Here is a 17,932-nt window from a genome sequence, read left to right on the forward strand (position 1 = left end):
GTCACTAACTTACACTCCAGCACCCTGCTGCCTAAGATATTTGACCTGCCAAGGAAGCACATTAAGTTAAAAACAAAACACAAACATCATTCTTACCACAGGTTCGTTGCCAGAAAACTGCGGCAAAGGGCACTGAGTGGCATTCTCCCATTCCCAGTAGCGATCTTTACAGTAAGTGACATTGTGAAGCAGCAGACTCTGAGGCGTCTGACCTCGGACAAGCTGGCTTAAAACAAAAATAGTCATCAGAGATATGCTGCTTTGCAAGGTTTCTGTGCATCTGTAGGTTTTGCACTAGTAGTCAAATGCAGATTCTGAGATACCTGAAAGTTCAAGAACCGGCCATTTAACTCTATTCTGCCTTCTTGTCAAATTACCTTTCTTTTGGTTTAGCCATGACTTTTTGACCCAATGCAAGAAGTGTGCTATAGTATTGGTACACATCAATGCAGCTGTTTGTGGCAAAATTAGAATGATTTTCAAGTTCTTTGGAGCAGACACTTTGACCTCCCCTCTACAGGAGCATCTGGTATTGTTTAGAAAAACAATAAAAAGTAATAGTAACAGACCTTCTCTTTCCTTTGCTGCTTTCTAAATGCGTTTTTAAAAGCTGCAAATAAAGTTGGAGGACCATAATTAAATGTGTACTCTCTAAACATATTAAATTCTAGCTTCTTCAGAGAATGTTAATGAAGTGAATTTTCCCAAACATATCAATTCTGACTGTTCAGTTGAAATGAGTTTCAGCTGGTGCTGATTATGGGTCGAGAAGGAAGATTTTTATGAGGAAACCCCATTTGTTTCGTAGTGTTTCCCTGAATTTTCCCTTCCATCCTTACTTTGGCTCTACAGCGTTAGCCTGTCCTGCCCACTAGTCTAATGAGAGACAAGGACATAAGAAAGTGCTGCTGCCTTCTACATGGCAGTGTTGTCAGCTGTCAGCGGTTCAGAGAGAAAGACAGAAAAGGAGGTAGGCTTGACTGAGTTTTGTTCAGTCACCTGGGAAAGAGATGGGGAAGTAGATGAAACTTTGTGGTTTGACTCCTCGTAAATGATGCAGTGGTAGGGATGTGCTGGGGCAGCAGGCAGCTGTTCTGTTGTGTAGCACTCCCAGCCTGGAGTGAGCAGTGTGCTCACTGAATGCTATCCAAAGGACTGTTAAATAAGTGTCCCTTTTTCAGGGAAGTCTCTTGCTGGGGAACATCGATCAGCTGGCTACGTGGAGGGAGCTTACAAAGCAGAAGTTTTAAAGGGTTCATTATAGTTTTTTGAAATTGGGTTCTAAAGCATTTGCCAGAGACAGAGGGGAAGGGTACCAACAGGACAGAACTTCCTCTTGTGCTGAGGAACAGGGAGACAATCAGTGACCTCACAGTTATCCCTCTCTGTAAATGGCATGTGACTGGGCTAGTCATAAACATGAGTTGTTTTTTTTACTGTAGCCGTTTAAAGCTATTTCATAGTATATTGCCTATTTCTCTACAGTGAGGAAATTTGGGGTTCTTTTCCCTACAGAGAAAAAAAGGCAAAACCACGTTACATTTATAGATGTAGAGGAATAACAGAAACATGGAATCATAGAATCATAGAATCATTTCAGTTGGAAGACACTGTCAAGATCATCGAGTCCAACCATAACCTAACTCTAGCACTAAACCATGACCCTAAGAACCTCATCTACACATCTTTCAAATACCTTCAGGGATGGTGACTCAACCACTTCCCTGAGCAGCCTGCTCCAGTGTTTCACAACCCTTTTTATAATGAAATATTTCCTAATATCCAATCTGAACCTTCCCTGGCACAACCTGAGGCCATTTGCTCTTATACTATCACTTGCTCCTTGGAAAAAGAGACCAACACCCTCCATGCTACAACCCCCTCTCAGTTATAGAGAGCAATAAGGTCTCCCCTCAGCCTCCTTTTCTCAAGACTAAACAACCTCAGTTCCCTCAGATGCTCCTTATAAGACTTACGCTCCAGGCCCCTCACCAGCTTTGTTGCCTTTCTCCGAACTCTCTACAGCACCTTAATGTCTTTCCTGTTGTGAGAGGCGCAAAACTGAACACAGTATTCAAGGTGGGATCTCACCAGCCCCTAGTACAGTGGAATGATCTCTTCCTTAGTCCTGCTGGGCACACTGTTCCTGATACAAGCCGGGATGCTGTTGGCCTTTTTGGCCACCTGGGCACATTCCTGGCTCATGTTCATCTGGTCCTTTTCCGCCCGGCAGCTTTCCAGTCACTCTTCCCTGAGCCTGTAGCACTGCCTGGTGGTGTTGTGACCCAAGTGCAGGACCCGACACTTGGCCTTGTTCAACCTCATACAGTTGGCCTCAGCCCATTGATCCAGCCGGTCCAGATCCCTCTGCGTGGCCTTCCTACCCTCCAGCAGATGAACACTCCCACCCAACTTGATATCATCTGCAAACTTACTGAGGGTGCACTCAATCCCCTCACCCAGATCATTGATAAAGGTATTAAACAGAACTGACCCCAATACTGGGCCCTGGAGAATGGGCACAGGGACATCCACCACTAAGTAGCTGACATGCTGAAAGCTTGTCAAGCTTGTACAAGCTCTCTCACAAAATACGTTACAAGAGCTATGAGCATAAGGTCTAACCCTTACTACTTTGAACCCACAAATGTCTGATTCCTAATCTGCAATGTCCCCAGTTCTCAGGGATGACAGTTCATTCAGGCTGATGCCTTGATAAGGTGTAGGTTGTAAGATGTTATAAGAGTGGTTCAAAAAAACTAAATCACACTTCTAGTCCTCAGAAAAGTGGTGTGTTTTAATTTCAAAATGTTTTTGTTTTGTAATCTGTCTCCAAGCAAAGATACCAGCAGTTTGTTAATAGAAAAGCACAGAATTATAGATTTGAATCATGCTTTATTTCAAACTGTGTACATATACTCCATGTAGTTTATGCAGACACTTACCCCATACCATGGATTATTAAACCAATAAAGAAAACCACAAAGAGGTGGTGGGTATACCAGAACACCTCATAGCATGACCTTCTGATGAGCTCAGTGGATGAAGTCATGATCAGAATTAAAGCCACAGTTATCACAACTCCAGTTACTCCAGCTATGGTGGTAAGTACCTCTCCTGTTGTGTTCTAGAATAAGAATACATTATTAGTATTAGTAGTTGTTGTTGTTGTAATTGTTATTTTTATTACTACTTCTGTTATTATTGCTACTGTTGCTGCTATTACATGTGAAGCCAAAATCTAGGGGATGTGTTCAGCATAGGAACAAAACCAGAAAATGACATGATGGCAATGCAAACCCCCATTTTACCACAAAAAAAGCATGGAAAAACATGCCTCTGTTCTATTTTCACTCAGACTTATCCCAGACAGATGTGTACATGTTTGCTGCCACTCATTTGGTTCAGGACTTGAAAGGAGGAAATTAGTACTTCTATCCATTTTGCTTATGTTAAAGTGTCTCAGAAAAAAAGGGGAAAAATATTAAAGCAATGAGAATATTAAACCTAGAGATGTTAATAAGCAAAACAGCACTAGAAAACAACTTATTCATGTGAGAGTGATAAAGTCAGGTGCTAAGACACCTGCAACCATAAAGGGGTGTCTCTGTCGTGCTTATTTTACTTCAAAGTTTGTGGGGTTTTTAGCAGTCCTGAAATGATATACAAAAATGGCACACTCTCATTGACCTGAACAGCACACCTCATTTACTTGTTCCTTACATTTACCCAGAGATACATGGGATAATACTTGGTTTTATTTTTAAAAAGACATATTTATATTCACATTTTTATGCTTGTCAGTGATGAAACTTTAATATACAGGGCTAGAACATGTTCCTTCTTGTTCATGACTCACAGACATCAACACAGGTCTGTTACATCTGTCTAAACTCACTAAAATAAACTGAAGTGAGAATGAAGATGTATTTTGAACACAGCAGTCAGATGCTTGTCTCAGTTATAGAGTGAAAATCATTAAGAACAGCAGTAAAAGTCTCTCACACAAGATGAGGCTCAAACTAACTCTGCCAGTAGAGTGTAACTGAAGTCTTCATTTGTCCTGAAAAGTGCATATATCTGTTTCTTGGAACTGATGCACAGGAATGAAGGTGCTCAGCATGGCTTCCGTATCCTCAGTTGGTTGTAGAGCTTAATTCACTATGAGAAAAAATATCCTGTATTGTACTTGTAAAGTGTACTAATTTGATCTGGAAATCCTAGAGGTGATAAAATTCCACAGTGCCATTTTTACAGTAAAATGATTCTTTCATATGTTCACAGTTGACAGCACACAGTATATTTTCAAATTGGTGCCTGTGAAGAGTGTGTTCAGATCCCGTTACATATTAACAGGACTGATCTAGGTGATATTTTGAACACATGACAGTGGCTAGTTTGAAAGTTGAGATGAAACAAGGAAAAATGTCAAAGGCACTTAGTGCATTGCTACTACAAGGGCAGGGTGTAATTGAAAAGAATGCCTGCATTGTTGCTCTCCAAACTGTCTTCTCTGAAGTTAGAAGCAATGTATTTTTTGCTTTCCTTCTTAATTTATTAATTCTGAGTGTAGCTACTGAGACACAAGTGGACAATACAAGAAATATAAATATTAGAGGTTAGAGTAGAATCTAGGCTGGTAATTGTGGGACATATTACTGTGACAAATCTGGGAAAGGATCTCAAAAAATGCTAGCCTTCATCCTCAAGGGTATTTAGGATCTTTAATTAGAGAAGCAAAACTCTTTCATGCTGAAAGATGGCAGGTTCCTGTTCAGAACTGTGAGCTCTGTTCTATTCTTGGGGAACATATCACATGCATGTGGTGATAGGGGGCATGAGGTGCACAGAAAGACTGGGCAGCTTAGTCTACACTTGCTGTCCTGATTAACTACTTTGCCAACACTAACATCAAGACTTTTGTGTTCACACCATTGAGACCATTCATTTGCTTCGTTTTCTTCAAACTTGAAAAGAGTAGCTTATGCTGTTTTGAGATAGGCAAGGCATTAGACAGGAGACAGAGTCACTTTTCTTTCCAAAAGCAAGAAAAGCCATTTATTTTCAGGGCTGAGGTGTGCACAGTTCTACTTGTCTCTGTAGAGTACACACTAACACTGGCTTCCCAGTGCACTGACTCATAAATACATCAAACCTGTGGATGGTTATGCACATGCTCTTCTTTGGACAGCCACATTTGACATGTAACAGGGCAGAATCAAGCCCCAGATTGGGAAGATACTGCACAACCATGGGGAGAGACAAATAGCAGCTGTTAAAGAAATGTTGTTATGTGATTTTTTTGTTTTTCTTTCTGGAAAAAAAAAAAATGGGTTTGTTGCATATACTGCTAGTTTAATTTAGTTTTTAAAAATTATTTGCAGCTTCATTTCATTGTCTGCTATTCATAATACTCCTTATACCCCCTTAACTGTCTCCTGGCAAACTAATTAAAATACTGTAGACATTTATTTGAGCTTAGTAACCTGAAATTGCAGCTCTGCATAAGTATTTTCAGCTGAAATTGAGGTTAACCTTTGGCAGCACCTTCTCGCTCTGGTTAAAAAGCTTTGAAATACAGTTTTACTGACAATAGAATTCACAGAGGAAAACTTTTTAGATGAGAAAAAACAAAAAGTGACAGCTTACCATTTCATAGGTCCTGATTGGGTTCAAGTAGCTTTCATTTGGGCTCTTGCCAAGGCCAGAAAGTTTATTTCGTAGCTCCCCAGCTTCCTTTGACTGGCTGGTATGATACCGCTCAATGTTGATCAAGTGGGCAACAATATGGATGGCTGCATGAGAGAGAGTTGGTGTGAAATTACAGATACACTTGTATGCATCCACAGTGCCAGAAGGAACTTCATTACGCATGCTACAAGCTGTCTGAAAAGCTTGGGCTTAAATTGAGAGCTTTGCATGGGTTAATCTGACAATAAAAGGAAAATTTTATCAAATACTTGTCTGATTGAAGCAACTGCTTCACATTGAGGAGGAATGGAACAGCTCCAGGGTCACCTCCCATGTTTACAGTAAAGTGCCTGGCAATGTTCAGTGTCACCAAAGGAGGGACCTCTTAGATGATATAAAGGTGTTTGCCTCTGATTCAAAATTGTTCAAAATGAGGTAAACTGATTAAAATCCCTATTTTTTTAATAATGTACTAGAAAGTGTCACGGCCTGATATTGTTGCAGGACATTAACTTCTCCGTTTCAGGCATAGACCAGTTTGCAAGTTTTACCAAGGATGGACGTGAAATCTGTCCCCTAACAAGCAGTTATAGCATTACTTTGTGCAGGTGGAACCTGGGGAAGCCACAGGAACTATGATTTTAAGGGAGAAGTCTCAATCACAGTGTTGGATCTGATTTGCCCTCAGCGTCATATATCACCTCTGCTTGTGGCCTACTGGGTATATGTAATGTTCAGTTGAGAAAAATGCCTTGGAGGGAAAAATAAAGGACTTTGTTGTATTATTGGCTAACATAGATAGTCATAATCATGCTAGGGGCAGAGTTTGAGTTTTTGATATTTGAGATTCTCAGATCTGTTACAAGAAAGCAGTAATTAATGCAAAATATTAAATGCCAGAAGATGAAAAAATGACAATGAAAAACAATTATATGTTTACAGTAGAGCTATTAGGATATGCTGTTTCTATAATAACTTTTATAATTAGGTTCCCGTTATCATCTCTCCTTCAGTGTGTATCTCTTCCTGTCCCTCACCATTTAAAAACCTTTCTAAAAGGCAGTGTTTGTGGTAAATCAAATATGATCTGCTTCCTTGAATCATATCATCTCAAAACCAGGTTATTTTTTCTTATTTTTTCTATTTCTCTTTTTTCTTCTCTTTTCTTCCTTTTTTCTTCTCCTTTCTTCTTTCTTCTTCATTCTTCTTTTTTTTTTTTTTTTCCTTTTTAAAATTGTAACTATTTGCACGAAAGTAATGTCTTACTGTGCTAGTCACTATATAATCATAAATGAAAACATAGGATTAACTGCATAAGGATTTTGGTCATGCTAAGCCTTTTAGGTGCCTATCCACACAGTAATCTCCCTCACTCAGCATGCTGGAGTGCAGCTCCTTTGCAGTGCCTGGAAGAGCTGTGGATGTGGGAATATGAGTTCAGGTAGGGTGCTGGTCACAGAAGTGTTTAAAGCAGCCAGTGGAAAAAGGTAGAAGATTACACTCTTCCACCCATCAGTAGGTTAGCTCATGTGTCCAGGCTGGAGAGAGGTTATTTTCACTCTTCTTCTGAAGTGAACCTTCTAGAGCAATAGATGTGCTGTGGCTGGTTGACTGTCAGGTTGCACTTCATTCAAAATGTCATGTTAGCTTAGGGACTCCTCCCTGCCACTTCCTAACACCTGCTTCACCTCATTACCCCATGCGTAGATACTCATTGGGAGATGAAAGAAATATTCTAAAATCCTTGTTAGATCAAATTTAAAGTAGTGCTTTAAACCAAATCACATGTCCTGGTCGCTGGATTAATTAATCGAAATAATCAAATATTTATTGACACAGGCATCCAAAGTGAATAACCTGAGCACCCCAAACTCCAAAATTAAGATCCCATTTCTTCTCTGTCTTTGTCCCAATGAATAATATATTATTCATACAAGCTGGAATAACTTCAGCAGAATGGAAACTGAATCCAAATGGGTATGGACTGCAGAGATATAAAATGAACCTGGAAATTAGAAGACAGATTCAAGCCATCAAAGGCATGACACTATGAAATAACCTTTCAATAAACGGGATAGTGGGATCAAGCAATCTAAGCAGCTTTCGGCTAAAGGTTGGTCATTTTATGAAATAGCATATATGACGTGACTGTGAGCCCTAGAGGGTATTGGACTCAGTCACCCAGCATGTCCTGCATATGCTGTTACGGATTAGGTGCTGCATGTGAAACAACTTGGCCAACATCAGACATGAGACTCTCCCTGGAGCCTGTGTGTGAGAGGGAGCTCCCAACACCTCATCAGCACTGAGACATGGGAAGGCAGGTTGCACTAGACCACAAGCAGCGAGAGATGTGTGGATGCAGACTGTCAAAACCCAAAAGCCCAAGAGGCTTAGAGCTGCAAGATTTAGGTGACAGCTGTGTGGAGGCTGTGGCAATCTGTTCCCCAGTGCACAACTGATGTATAAGCAGTATATAAACACTGGTTTATGTATTTAAGTGTTTTAAGTGCTGAGTGGGAAGGGGGGGAACTGTTCCTACATGGGGCTTCTTTCAGAACAGATGTTTTGGCCTGGTAAAGATGTTATCAGATCCAGCTGGAAGGGAACCAAGTCACTGCTTGATGAGGACCTGATTTCTCTGACATGTGAAAGAGCTGACTCAGAGGATGGAAGTGCAGGGTAATGGACTGCTGTCTGTGGTAGGTTGTGGAATTACATGCTGGGTGTAGTTCAGTACCAGCCTAAGGGAAAGAAGAGAGAAAACTTTCAAAGGATGGAAGGCCTCGACAATGAATCTCTGAGTGGACTTCTACTGAACAGTTATACCTTGGCATCTGCTAGTGATTACTGGCACAACCACTAATGGCACTTCGGCCTCTTGTCCTCTATACCTGCATGATGCTCTTTATAATTCTGATATGACATAATAGTCACCATAGCCTTGTGACCCTGTGAGTTTCACACAGTTGTGATCCATAGTGTTGTTTTACCGAGGATTCCCTGCAGCATAAAACTGCAGGTTTTGGGCTATCCTTGCTCACTTATAATAGCAACATTGACTAGAGTTGGAGGTATCAACCCGTGTTCATAGCATAACACAGTTGCTCTCTTTCACCTTCGAAACACATAGATTTTTTTAAAAGTGATGCTGCAGATTGTGAAGTCTTCATGTGAAATGAATACATTTCCGTTGTTTAGAAGGCTACAAAATCTTGCACTTTCCTCAAAGTGCAGGATTGTTTGTGATTTGTACAAATTCTAGTCGTGTCAGCAGCAACAGGAAACCTAGTGCTACGTGGTATATGCTGAATTTTGGGAGTGAAATGAGGTGGAGGTTTCTTCTAGACAGACAGAGGTCCGTGTTTCCTAACAGAATATTTCTAGGCTTGAACAGAAAAACATGGGGTTGAATAGATATAGCTTCTCAACAATGTCTAGGACCCTAGGTTTAAAGAAGAGTAGTTATGTTGCAACATTTCCCTGGAAAAAGAGACCCACTTTCTGCAACTTAACCTAATGAAATTTTTCTGCAGGCTATTAAAGGACACCATTTTGTCCATCTGCATATTGTTCTGCTTTACTCTAAGTGTTACTGTCAATAGAAATATCATCACACCTTCTTCTTTGGGATTTACCGCATCTTCACTTCTGGGTGATATTGCCTCTAGCTTTCATCTAACAGGTAGAGGATGTTACAAGTGTAGCAGACTTCCAGAATGAACAGGAGAGGTTGTTTGGTTTTGTTTGTTTGGTTTTGCTGCAAGCTATTCTGCAGTGGCTGTTAATGTACAGGGTATAGTAATACACTGGAAAATATTAACATTCAAATTAACAATGTACTGAATATGTTGGTTTACCTGAGTCTCCTGTGATCTTAAATATTGCCTAGAGTGTTATATTCCTGATATTTTTTTGTGTGCTACTAGGAAAAAATGATGCAATCTAAAGATGATATATAGCTGAAAAGTGCAAAGATCTAATTCCATTTTCAGTGTGGTTCATTTAATATACAATAGTTGCAGCAGACTAAAAAGTCTGGGAGTGGATACACTACCATTTGCTAAAATAGTTTACATCCCTAAAGTGCATTTTCTGAAGGTCTTTGCAGTGTGTAGAATTTCCTAAGCAATTCCAAAATCAATATGCAGATTTCTGAAATCTGAGCTTACAACAGTAGGGTTTTTTTTCCCTGCATCCCTTAGATAAGTTAACCATGAGGGCAAAGTTTGAGGTACTACATCTCAGGATTTTCAGTTCAATTTTTTCCTCATTGTGCATGACCCAATATAAAGTATGGAATAAATCATGCAATCTTTTAGACAAAGTTCTTTTTTTACAACTGTGCACAAAGACCAAAGGTTTTTGACTGTTGTTTTTAACAACATCTGGAACCTCTGAAGCACTTAACATACATTAATTTGTATTTGACTCTGAGATCTTCTATCTAGTTCACCTCTGAGATCAAATAAAAGGTTTTATTGGAAGGAGAGAGGGAGAAAAAGGGTTGCTATTAGAGCATGGTGTTTACTGTACACATTCTTAAATACAAAGAGATGTAATTAAATTATCTTGAAAGTCTGATCAATTTAGCTAGTCTTATTCAGCCAATTGTGCCTTCAGTGAGGCATGCACAACTCTCATTGAACTAAACAGAAATTGCATGTGTTTATCTGAGGACAAGATTTCACTCTCTCGTTTTCTACATGCCTGTACAGGATAATAATCAAATTGGAGCTTGCTGCTAGCAGCTAAATGTTTTGGTTAACCACCCCATCATGATAAAATCTAAGGGTCAAATCCTGGACTTTCTGCCTGCAGTGAAGAGAACGGTTTTGCGAGCAGCTAATTCAGGCACGGAGAATTCTGCCCCTGACCAAGCCTGGGTTCTTTCGCCACCCACTGCCTTGTGCCATTTCTAGTTACACAAAGTGCTTAATTCAGCTTCATGCTGCCTTTGTGAACTAAAAGAGTGCAGTATGTGTAAAAATTACAACAACAATGACCACACACATACTTGCATTGGATTTTTATTCTTTTAGAATGGCTATAAGTATCAAATAAGAACACGACTTGAAGTATTTTTTATCCCAGCTGGAAGCTTATAATCTTTAATTTAATGTAGTTTCCTTCTTAGTACTTGCACTAAGTCTGGATTTAAACAATCTGACTAAAGAAAAATGCAGTTTAATGGAAATCTGACTTTCTGTAATTTCTGGAAGTGCAGCACTGAGATATCAGCTAAACCACTTTTGAAGATAAGCATCTGCTTCCCTGAAAACTTCATTGCTTACATAAAAATGTGACTCAGATCACCAAAGCCCTTCACATAGCCACCACTATGAAACGTGGTTGAAAATGGGAAGGTTTTCTAGTATTTTTAGCTAGAGATTTTTCAGTGCTTGTCAGAAGCCAAACATACCTGGCATCACTATACTTCTGTCTGCATTTTGCATGTTTTGAAAGAAAATCACACTGCTGGAATTTTTAAGGAGCAGAAACCACCATTTCAAACAGCCTAATTCCAACAAACCTCACTATCCTTCCTCTACTATCCCTTAATTGCTTAAGCTTTGTTCGTATAATAATTCAAAGGTTGTTGGAGCAATATATCTATATAGCCTTTCTGCAAACATCAAAACTACACAAGAAGCAGTTTGTTCTTCAAAATATGTACCATTTGTCAAAGTAAAAAAAAATCCCCTCAAAATTCCCTACTTCAGAAAAAGTATGAATGTGCCTTTTTAAGAGGGTAAAAACAACACAATAAGAAGGAGGAGTTGTACAAATCTTTGTTTACTATCTCTTGAAAGTATCTTTAGGTATCAGAGAACTGCCTCTCAGTTGAAAAGTCTCTTGCATTAGAAAGTGTAGAATGATTTGCACTGATCAAACTGAGAGTGCATGAAACTATGATTTTATTTTAGCAGTTACAAGTCTATAAGGAAGATTTATTAGTGGGTGAATAACTCCAAGGCAGCTCTTATCACAGACAGGCATGCAGAACGCAGGAAGCCAAACTAAGCAGAATTCCCTTTACTGAATTTACAATGATGCCCTTGATTATAGATAGCATTGTTTACTCTCTCTCCTTCCTCCAACTTCCCTCTTCCACTAGTCTCTAATTATATCCTTTTATGACCTGACCAATTAAAGTCTGCTCTTGAATTTGTATTAGAGCTGATGAAAAATTAAAGGTACAGATGTACTTTTTCCAAGGCCATGCACGCCTCAGCTGAGCTGGCTGCCTGTTAGAAGCCAGACAATAGTAATGTTGCACAGGCTATTTTTAGCACTCTATTAAATAAATATGCTGGAATAACACCACCTGGCAAGCTGAGATGAATACATGTTACTTTAACAATAAACTAGTCTACAATTTTATATTGTGAGGCTAAGCTTACTGATCTGATCTGCAAATTGGTTTAACTTCTTGCTGCCACATTTAGGCTATTGATCATACAGGCAAGAACATTCATTTAAGTAAGAATTACTAAATTGCAATAGACTAATAGGAGTTGACTATGCTTTTGTGTAACAAAAAGCAGTATAGGTAGTACTTGGATAAATTATGTGTCAGTTGAGAGGAAAATGACATCTATTTACACATCATTTTAATACTGTTAGATTTTATAAAAAGAGACTCAATATACTTGTGGATACCTCTTTACTCAGAAATGTTGCTTTTCTGTCACAATATGTGCTGTAGATTGTGGGGTTTTTATGAATTCAAAATCGAATTTCAGGCGACTGAGTTTCTGACCATTCTTTACCCAAGTCTGACTCTACAGTGATGTAGTGTTTTCCCAGATATCATAGTTGTTGCTCACTTGTGTGTTTGGGAAGCATAAGTTAGTAAGTTGCCAAGTTTTGTTAATTAGTCTTCCCTGTATTTTGTTTTCTTCCTCAAATATCTCATCAATTATTTGTCCATTTTATATTCTGGGGAAAAAAAAAAAAAATTAAAAAGTGACCCAGATAACAACAGAACGATAAACCCTTATTTTCTCTCTAGAGAGTTACAGAATTAAATAATGATGCTTTCTGCCATTTCACATCAGCTCCTGTGTCTTTTATCCTTGGAATTACTGAAGCTATATAGTAATCATTTTTCTGATAGACTTGCACTTCCCAAGCTGTCCACCTTAATGCACTAGCAAACATTTTTATATATATGTAAAAGCCAAAAACATAAATGGTTTGACTGTGCAGTTTTGCTTTCTTTTTGGAGCATGACAAATTCTGCACCAAGCAGAAGTTGGTTAATTTACATTGCTGGGTTGATTTGTTAATTAAAGAAGCAATGTTGCATTCTGTGGGAATCTGCTTTATGCTGAAGCTGAACTCTGATAAATGAATGGACATGACAGATAAGTAAATCATCATAATACACTCTAAGATTCACATTCTCATCCTCCAGCCTTCCCCTCTGAATCCTTTTGCACTACATACAAAGGACAAATTTTAGCTATTGATTCCTGATGGCAATTCTGACTTCGTGTTCTTATCATATAATAGAATCATAGAATGTCCTGATTTGGAAGGGACCCACAAGGATCATTGAGTCCAACTCCTGTCCCTGTATATGACAACCCCACAGTTCACACCATGTGTCTGAGGGCGTTGTCCAGTCTCTTGTCTCACTGCATGGGGACATTAACAGCCTATACATGCAAATGCAGCTCCCTCATGTAGACTGAAAAAATTATTTGGACCAGGATCCACCCTGACAGCCTGGGGGTAGAACCTTTACCCTACACTGTCTTATGCTTGCAAATAACCCTGGTTAACCTCTGTGTCTCCTTCACATTTTCTAAATGAACTGTCGGCCCCAGATACATCTCCCTCTCTATGTGCTTATGTTCTTTCTCATATCACCTTTTGTTCCTCCTTCTCTGCACATCCCTTTTGTCCATGCTATCTCCTGTTTCCCTCATGTTCTCTGAATTCCAACCAGCTTCAGTTATCTCAGGTCCTTTAGCCACCTGGGGAACAGGAAGGTGCCCTGTCTTCTTCCCAGCCAGGTGAACAAACACCTATAGCTCAGTAAGTCACTAGGACAAGCAGAAAAGATAACTTTTGATCTCAGGATGCAGTTTTTCCCACAAGAGGGCCATTAGTTCCCTGTACCCATCACCTATTTAAAAAAAACCCCACAAACTAGAAGCGTAATGTTTTTGAGACTGCTGCTTGTCTCAACTTCAGGTTAAATTTATTACCTGGTTGAAAAATTATTGAAGAAGATGTAGCAGTGGACGGATGAATCGTGTGGCTCGTAAGCACGCTTTCCTTAGGAAATCAGACTGTAACGACTATGATGACTATGTCATCTCCCCAAACATCTGCTCTCGGAGATTTAATGAAAGTTATTTACACTAAATGTTAAGAGCACACAAGTTGGTCACATTAACTAAATGGCAAATAGTAGTTACTATCTAGCTGAATATTTATTGACTTAACAGTCAATCTTTTCTCAAGTGAAAAAGGTTACAAACGGTTAATCAGATGGGACTCCTACACGTATTTAAAGCTGCAGTAACCAAATGATTGCACTAAAATAACATGTTTCAGAGCTGATGCGATTACAGCATAAGGCAAAATCACTGTGAAATTCAAAACAGTTCAAAGGTAAAGAAGAAGAAAAAAAGAAGCTTACTTGTATTTACAGCTATTCCATGGGCAACCATCTTGTGAAACGTGATGTTTTTGTCAAGCTGTCTCCTCAGTGCTCCTCCACAGCACTTGGTGAAAAATCAGAACTTGTTTTATATCATTACTATTACTATTTGCAACTCATATTTTGGAGAGGAGAAGAGAGGAGTTGAATAAGTTTAACAATTGAATGTTGAAGGAATTCAGTGGAAGTTTGGGGTTAGCCTTAACTTTGGGGCACAGGTAACTTTTCAGTATAGTGACACTCCAGGATTTCTTAAGCTATTCACCTTATTATCCTTATGACACTTTTATCTATCTATATGTATTCTTCCTCCAATTTTCACTTTGCAACTACACAAGAATGCCTACTTTGCAGCTACACATAATGGCTGTGTATTTTCTGCATTTGGCTATGTAGGAGCTCAAAACCAGGTTTGAAAAAACTCTGCTACATTTAGCTGTGTTTTGTGAGTGGTTTATCTGGGCTGGAGATTAACACATTTGCTGGTGTAAGGATCCCAGGCTGGGCCACTACTGCTTTGCAAGCCCAGGTTTAGCTACACAACCGAACTGCTAGCAAAGCCAGCTTGCTATGAAAACATTTTTTGCTGCTTTCATGAAATGCACACCCCAGGAGGGTGAGGCTGTCTAGACCTCAGGTGGCTGCATGCTAATGTGGTATTGAGCTGTCTTCCCATGATTGGAAGTGCTGGAGAGTGATGTGCTCGTGGCCAGCTGGGTGCCTCTGTGCAGAGTCAGTCTGGGGCTGGGGCACGTTGCCATGAGCCAAAACTAGCACACTCTGCTGGAACCTAGACAGCCCTCACGGACCTAATTCAGTCTCTGAACAATAGTGTGGGTATCTGGGTTGCTCACTTGACCTGGTACAGTGCCATGCAAAGATTCTGGCATTTATCCACATTGTTTCCCAGCTAATAAATCTTCCAAAAATCTGGAGCACTGTGGGGTGCAATGCCAAGACACAGCACCTCCTGGGAGGGTCACTGGATCCAGCCCTGTGCTGACCGTTCTGGAGCCAGCCAAGTTGCTCTGTACCATGCTCCTCAAGAGCAGAATATTGTCCAGAAGAGCAAAATATTAGATGTGAGAAGAGTTTCAGTTCTCCAAGTTCTTACTCAGCATCTAAGCATATATTTTACGCTATGTTATGTTATTTTTTTTTTCCTTAAATGCTCAGCTCCTGGACTCAAGCAATTATAAAACAGTGTTGACTCCCAGCCTAAAGACTTCTTGAAATGTAACTCTAAGAAAAAAAAGACAAACGAACAAACAAAAACCTACCCACCCACACAAAAGCCCAAACAAACAAACACAGAACTGAAATAAGAACCAGCTTACAATAAAATACATTAATGTTACAATTTCTAAATTCCTGTTGTTCGTGGAGTCATGAAGTGATCAGTGATTTTTTTACGCAAACGTGATATTGAAATTGCTCTGACTGAAACAATTCACTGCAAGTTGAAACCGTAGCTACTAGAGCTAAAGCCTTAAGTACTTAAGTACTTCCTACAGCTGATGCCAAAGTTAATGTAAATGCCTCTGAGCAGATGATCACTCCTTTGCAAAAGCTCCTGTTTACAAGAAGGGAAGACCCGAATGATGGCCACTCAGAACAATTTAACCATATTCCTTATTATCCTTATGACACTTTTATCTGTCTGTTTGTATTCTTCCTCCAATTTTCACTTTGCAACTACACAGGAATGCCTGCTTCGCAACTACACATAATGGCTGTGTATTTTCTGCATTTGGCCAGGTTTCACTATTACATCCCTGCTTTGTAGTTCCTCACTTTTCACCTCATCATGCCATGCTATGCGGTGGCTGCCAAAATCAGTGTTGCATTTAGAGGACTGCATCAAACAAGTAGTTTGTTTCTCTTCAGTCATGAATACTGACAATTTAAATGGTAATAACTAGGCAATAGTGTACAGACTTCTCTATGAAAAATTAAAATTCCGTGCAAAACGTTTGATGTGGGTAATACAGCTGAATTATGGAAATAAAAAGGGAGGATAATATGACTATTTGAGAAATGGTACTTACAATGCTTGCTCCTCTTAAGAATGAAATAAGATTTCTACTGACTGGTAACAGGATTAGCATGCAGTTAAAATTAAGGCATGTTGCAGAAGCTCTTGCCCAAGCCAGGGTTGACTGTACATATAAAATATAAAGAAATTCAATTACAAGCTAGGTATAGGAAGACCAAAAGAAAGAAAATACTATATTAACATAATACTCTTATATGGGTAAATTACTGTTGAAGGATCAAAAATATGATTATGAAGGATGTAAATAAAGTCAGACTATGCATACATTCTTCTTGCGGAGCCCTTTAACAATCAAACTCGTACTTACTCCCAGCATAATCCGTGTATAAATGTAAGCGTCTTCGTCTTCATACCAGTGGAAGGTATCAATAAACAAATAGAAATTGAGTCCCAGCCACACCAGCTACAAAGCAGACAGGCTACAGATTAGTGACATATGGTAACTTTAATGCACATAAAAGGAGTTATAGTTTTAAAAGTATCAGAGAGATATTTCAAAATCAGGGTGCAATGCAGCTCTTGATCACAGATGATAGAAATCACAAATGCCTGCTGGAATGAGGCTATCTTTTAGCAAATGCAGGATTACAATCCTATCCACACATCCCCAGTGAGTATATAGATGACATTTACTGTGTGATGGTAAACTTGATCTTAAACGCAGGGCTTAGCCTGGTCACTAAAAAGGCAATAAAAGCTAAAATTAAATAATTCCAGAAATGGAGGGAGTTACGAGCTGAGGAGATGCCTTTCACTGCCCAACACTCAATTCAACAAAGCCTCTGAAAATAATTCAGAATTTAATTTCAATTACAATTGCAAACCACATCCCCTTTATCTGAGAACTAAAGTACATGGATTTTAAAATAATTAAAAATAAAACAGTATGACTTTAAAATGTTTTAAAGGCTAGTTATTAAAAGGCTGCTGAATATTTTATAGCAAGTTTTACATTGAGCTTGGGAATATTACTGTAAACAAACCATAAAATGTCTTTTAAACAAGTTAAAATATTTATATATATACAATTAGATTTTTAATGCTAAAAATACTCACTAATAACAGCATTGAGAGTTTTTCATTCAAAATCCAGCATCCCATCCTGAGTGCCTCTCCCTGTGCTAGCAGCAGCTGACTCTTGCCTTCCAGTGTAACCTGAGTTCTACATCCATTCCTCAGGCTTTTCTACTAACTCTTTTTGCCTTTAGATTTTAATAAGCACCTAGTGGGAGCAGGAGATCTCTCTAGGAATTTTCTAATTAAGGACTCCCTGACAAGAACAGATCACCCAGGTGACATGTCTCATGACCTGTGTAAATAAAATGCTGGTCATTGTCCAGTCCTTCCTCTTTCCAGACTTATTTCTCAGCAATGAGAGATACTGTCATTAAATTGTCCTCTTCTACTAGCATTTATTTGTGGCTTATTGGGATTTTTTTTTGTCTTTATCGTAGCAGTTTAAATGGACTGTAACTGTTGTTCATGATTTGTCTTTTAATTTAGAAGCA

The 17,932-nt window shown here is 39.1% G+C and overlaps 1 protein-coding gene across 1 annotated transcript in view; it reads right to left on the reverse strand.

The window, feature by feature from the left end:
* NOX3 (NADPH oxidase 3) overlaps nt 1–17,525 on the reverse strand; it is a 38,233-nt gene extending 20,708 nt beyond the window's left edge. The window contains exons 1-7 of the mRNA XM_065834964.1: nt 17,481–17,525; nt 16,732–16,827; nt 16,417–16,527; nt 14,348–14,432; nt 5,650–5,795; nt 2,946–3,127; nt 97–226 (exon numbers count right to left, since the gene is read on the reverse strand). Of these exons, the coding sequence (XP_065691036.1) occupies nt 97–226; nt 2,946–3,127; nt 5,650–5,795; nt 14,348–14,432; nt 16,417–16,527; nt 16,732–16,827; nt 17,481–17,525 (795 nt within the window). The remainder of the gene's footprint in view (nt 1–96; nt 227–2,945; nt 3,128–5,649; nt 5,796–14,347; nt 14,433–16,416; nt 16,528–16,731; nt 16,828–17,480) is intronic.
* Between the last annotated feature and the right edge of the window lie 407 nt (nt 17,526–17,932).

This window comes from Patagioenas fasciata, chromosome 3, assembly GCF_037038585.1.
Source record: "Patagioenas fasciata isolate bPatFas1 chromosome 3, bPatFas1.hap1, whole genome shotgun sequence".
Lineage (NCBI taxonomy): Eukaryota > Metazoa > Chordata > Aves > Columbiformes > Columbidae > Patagioenas > Patagioenas fasciata.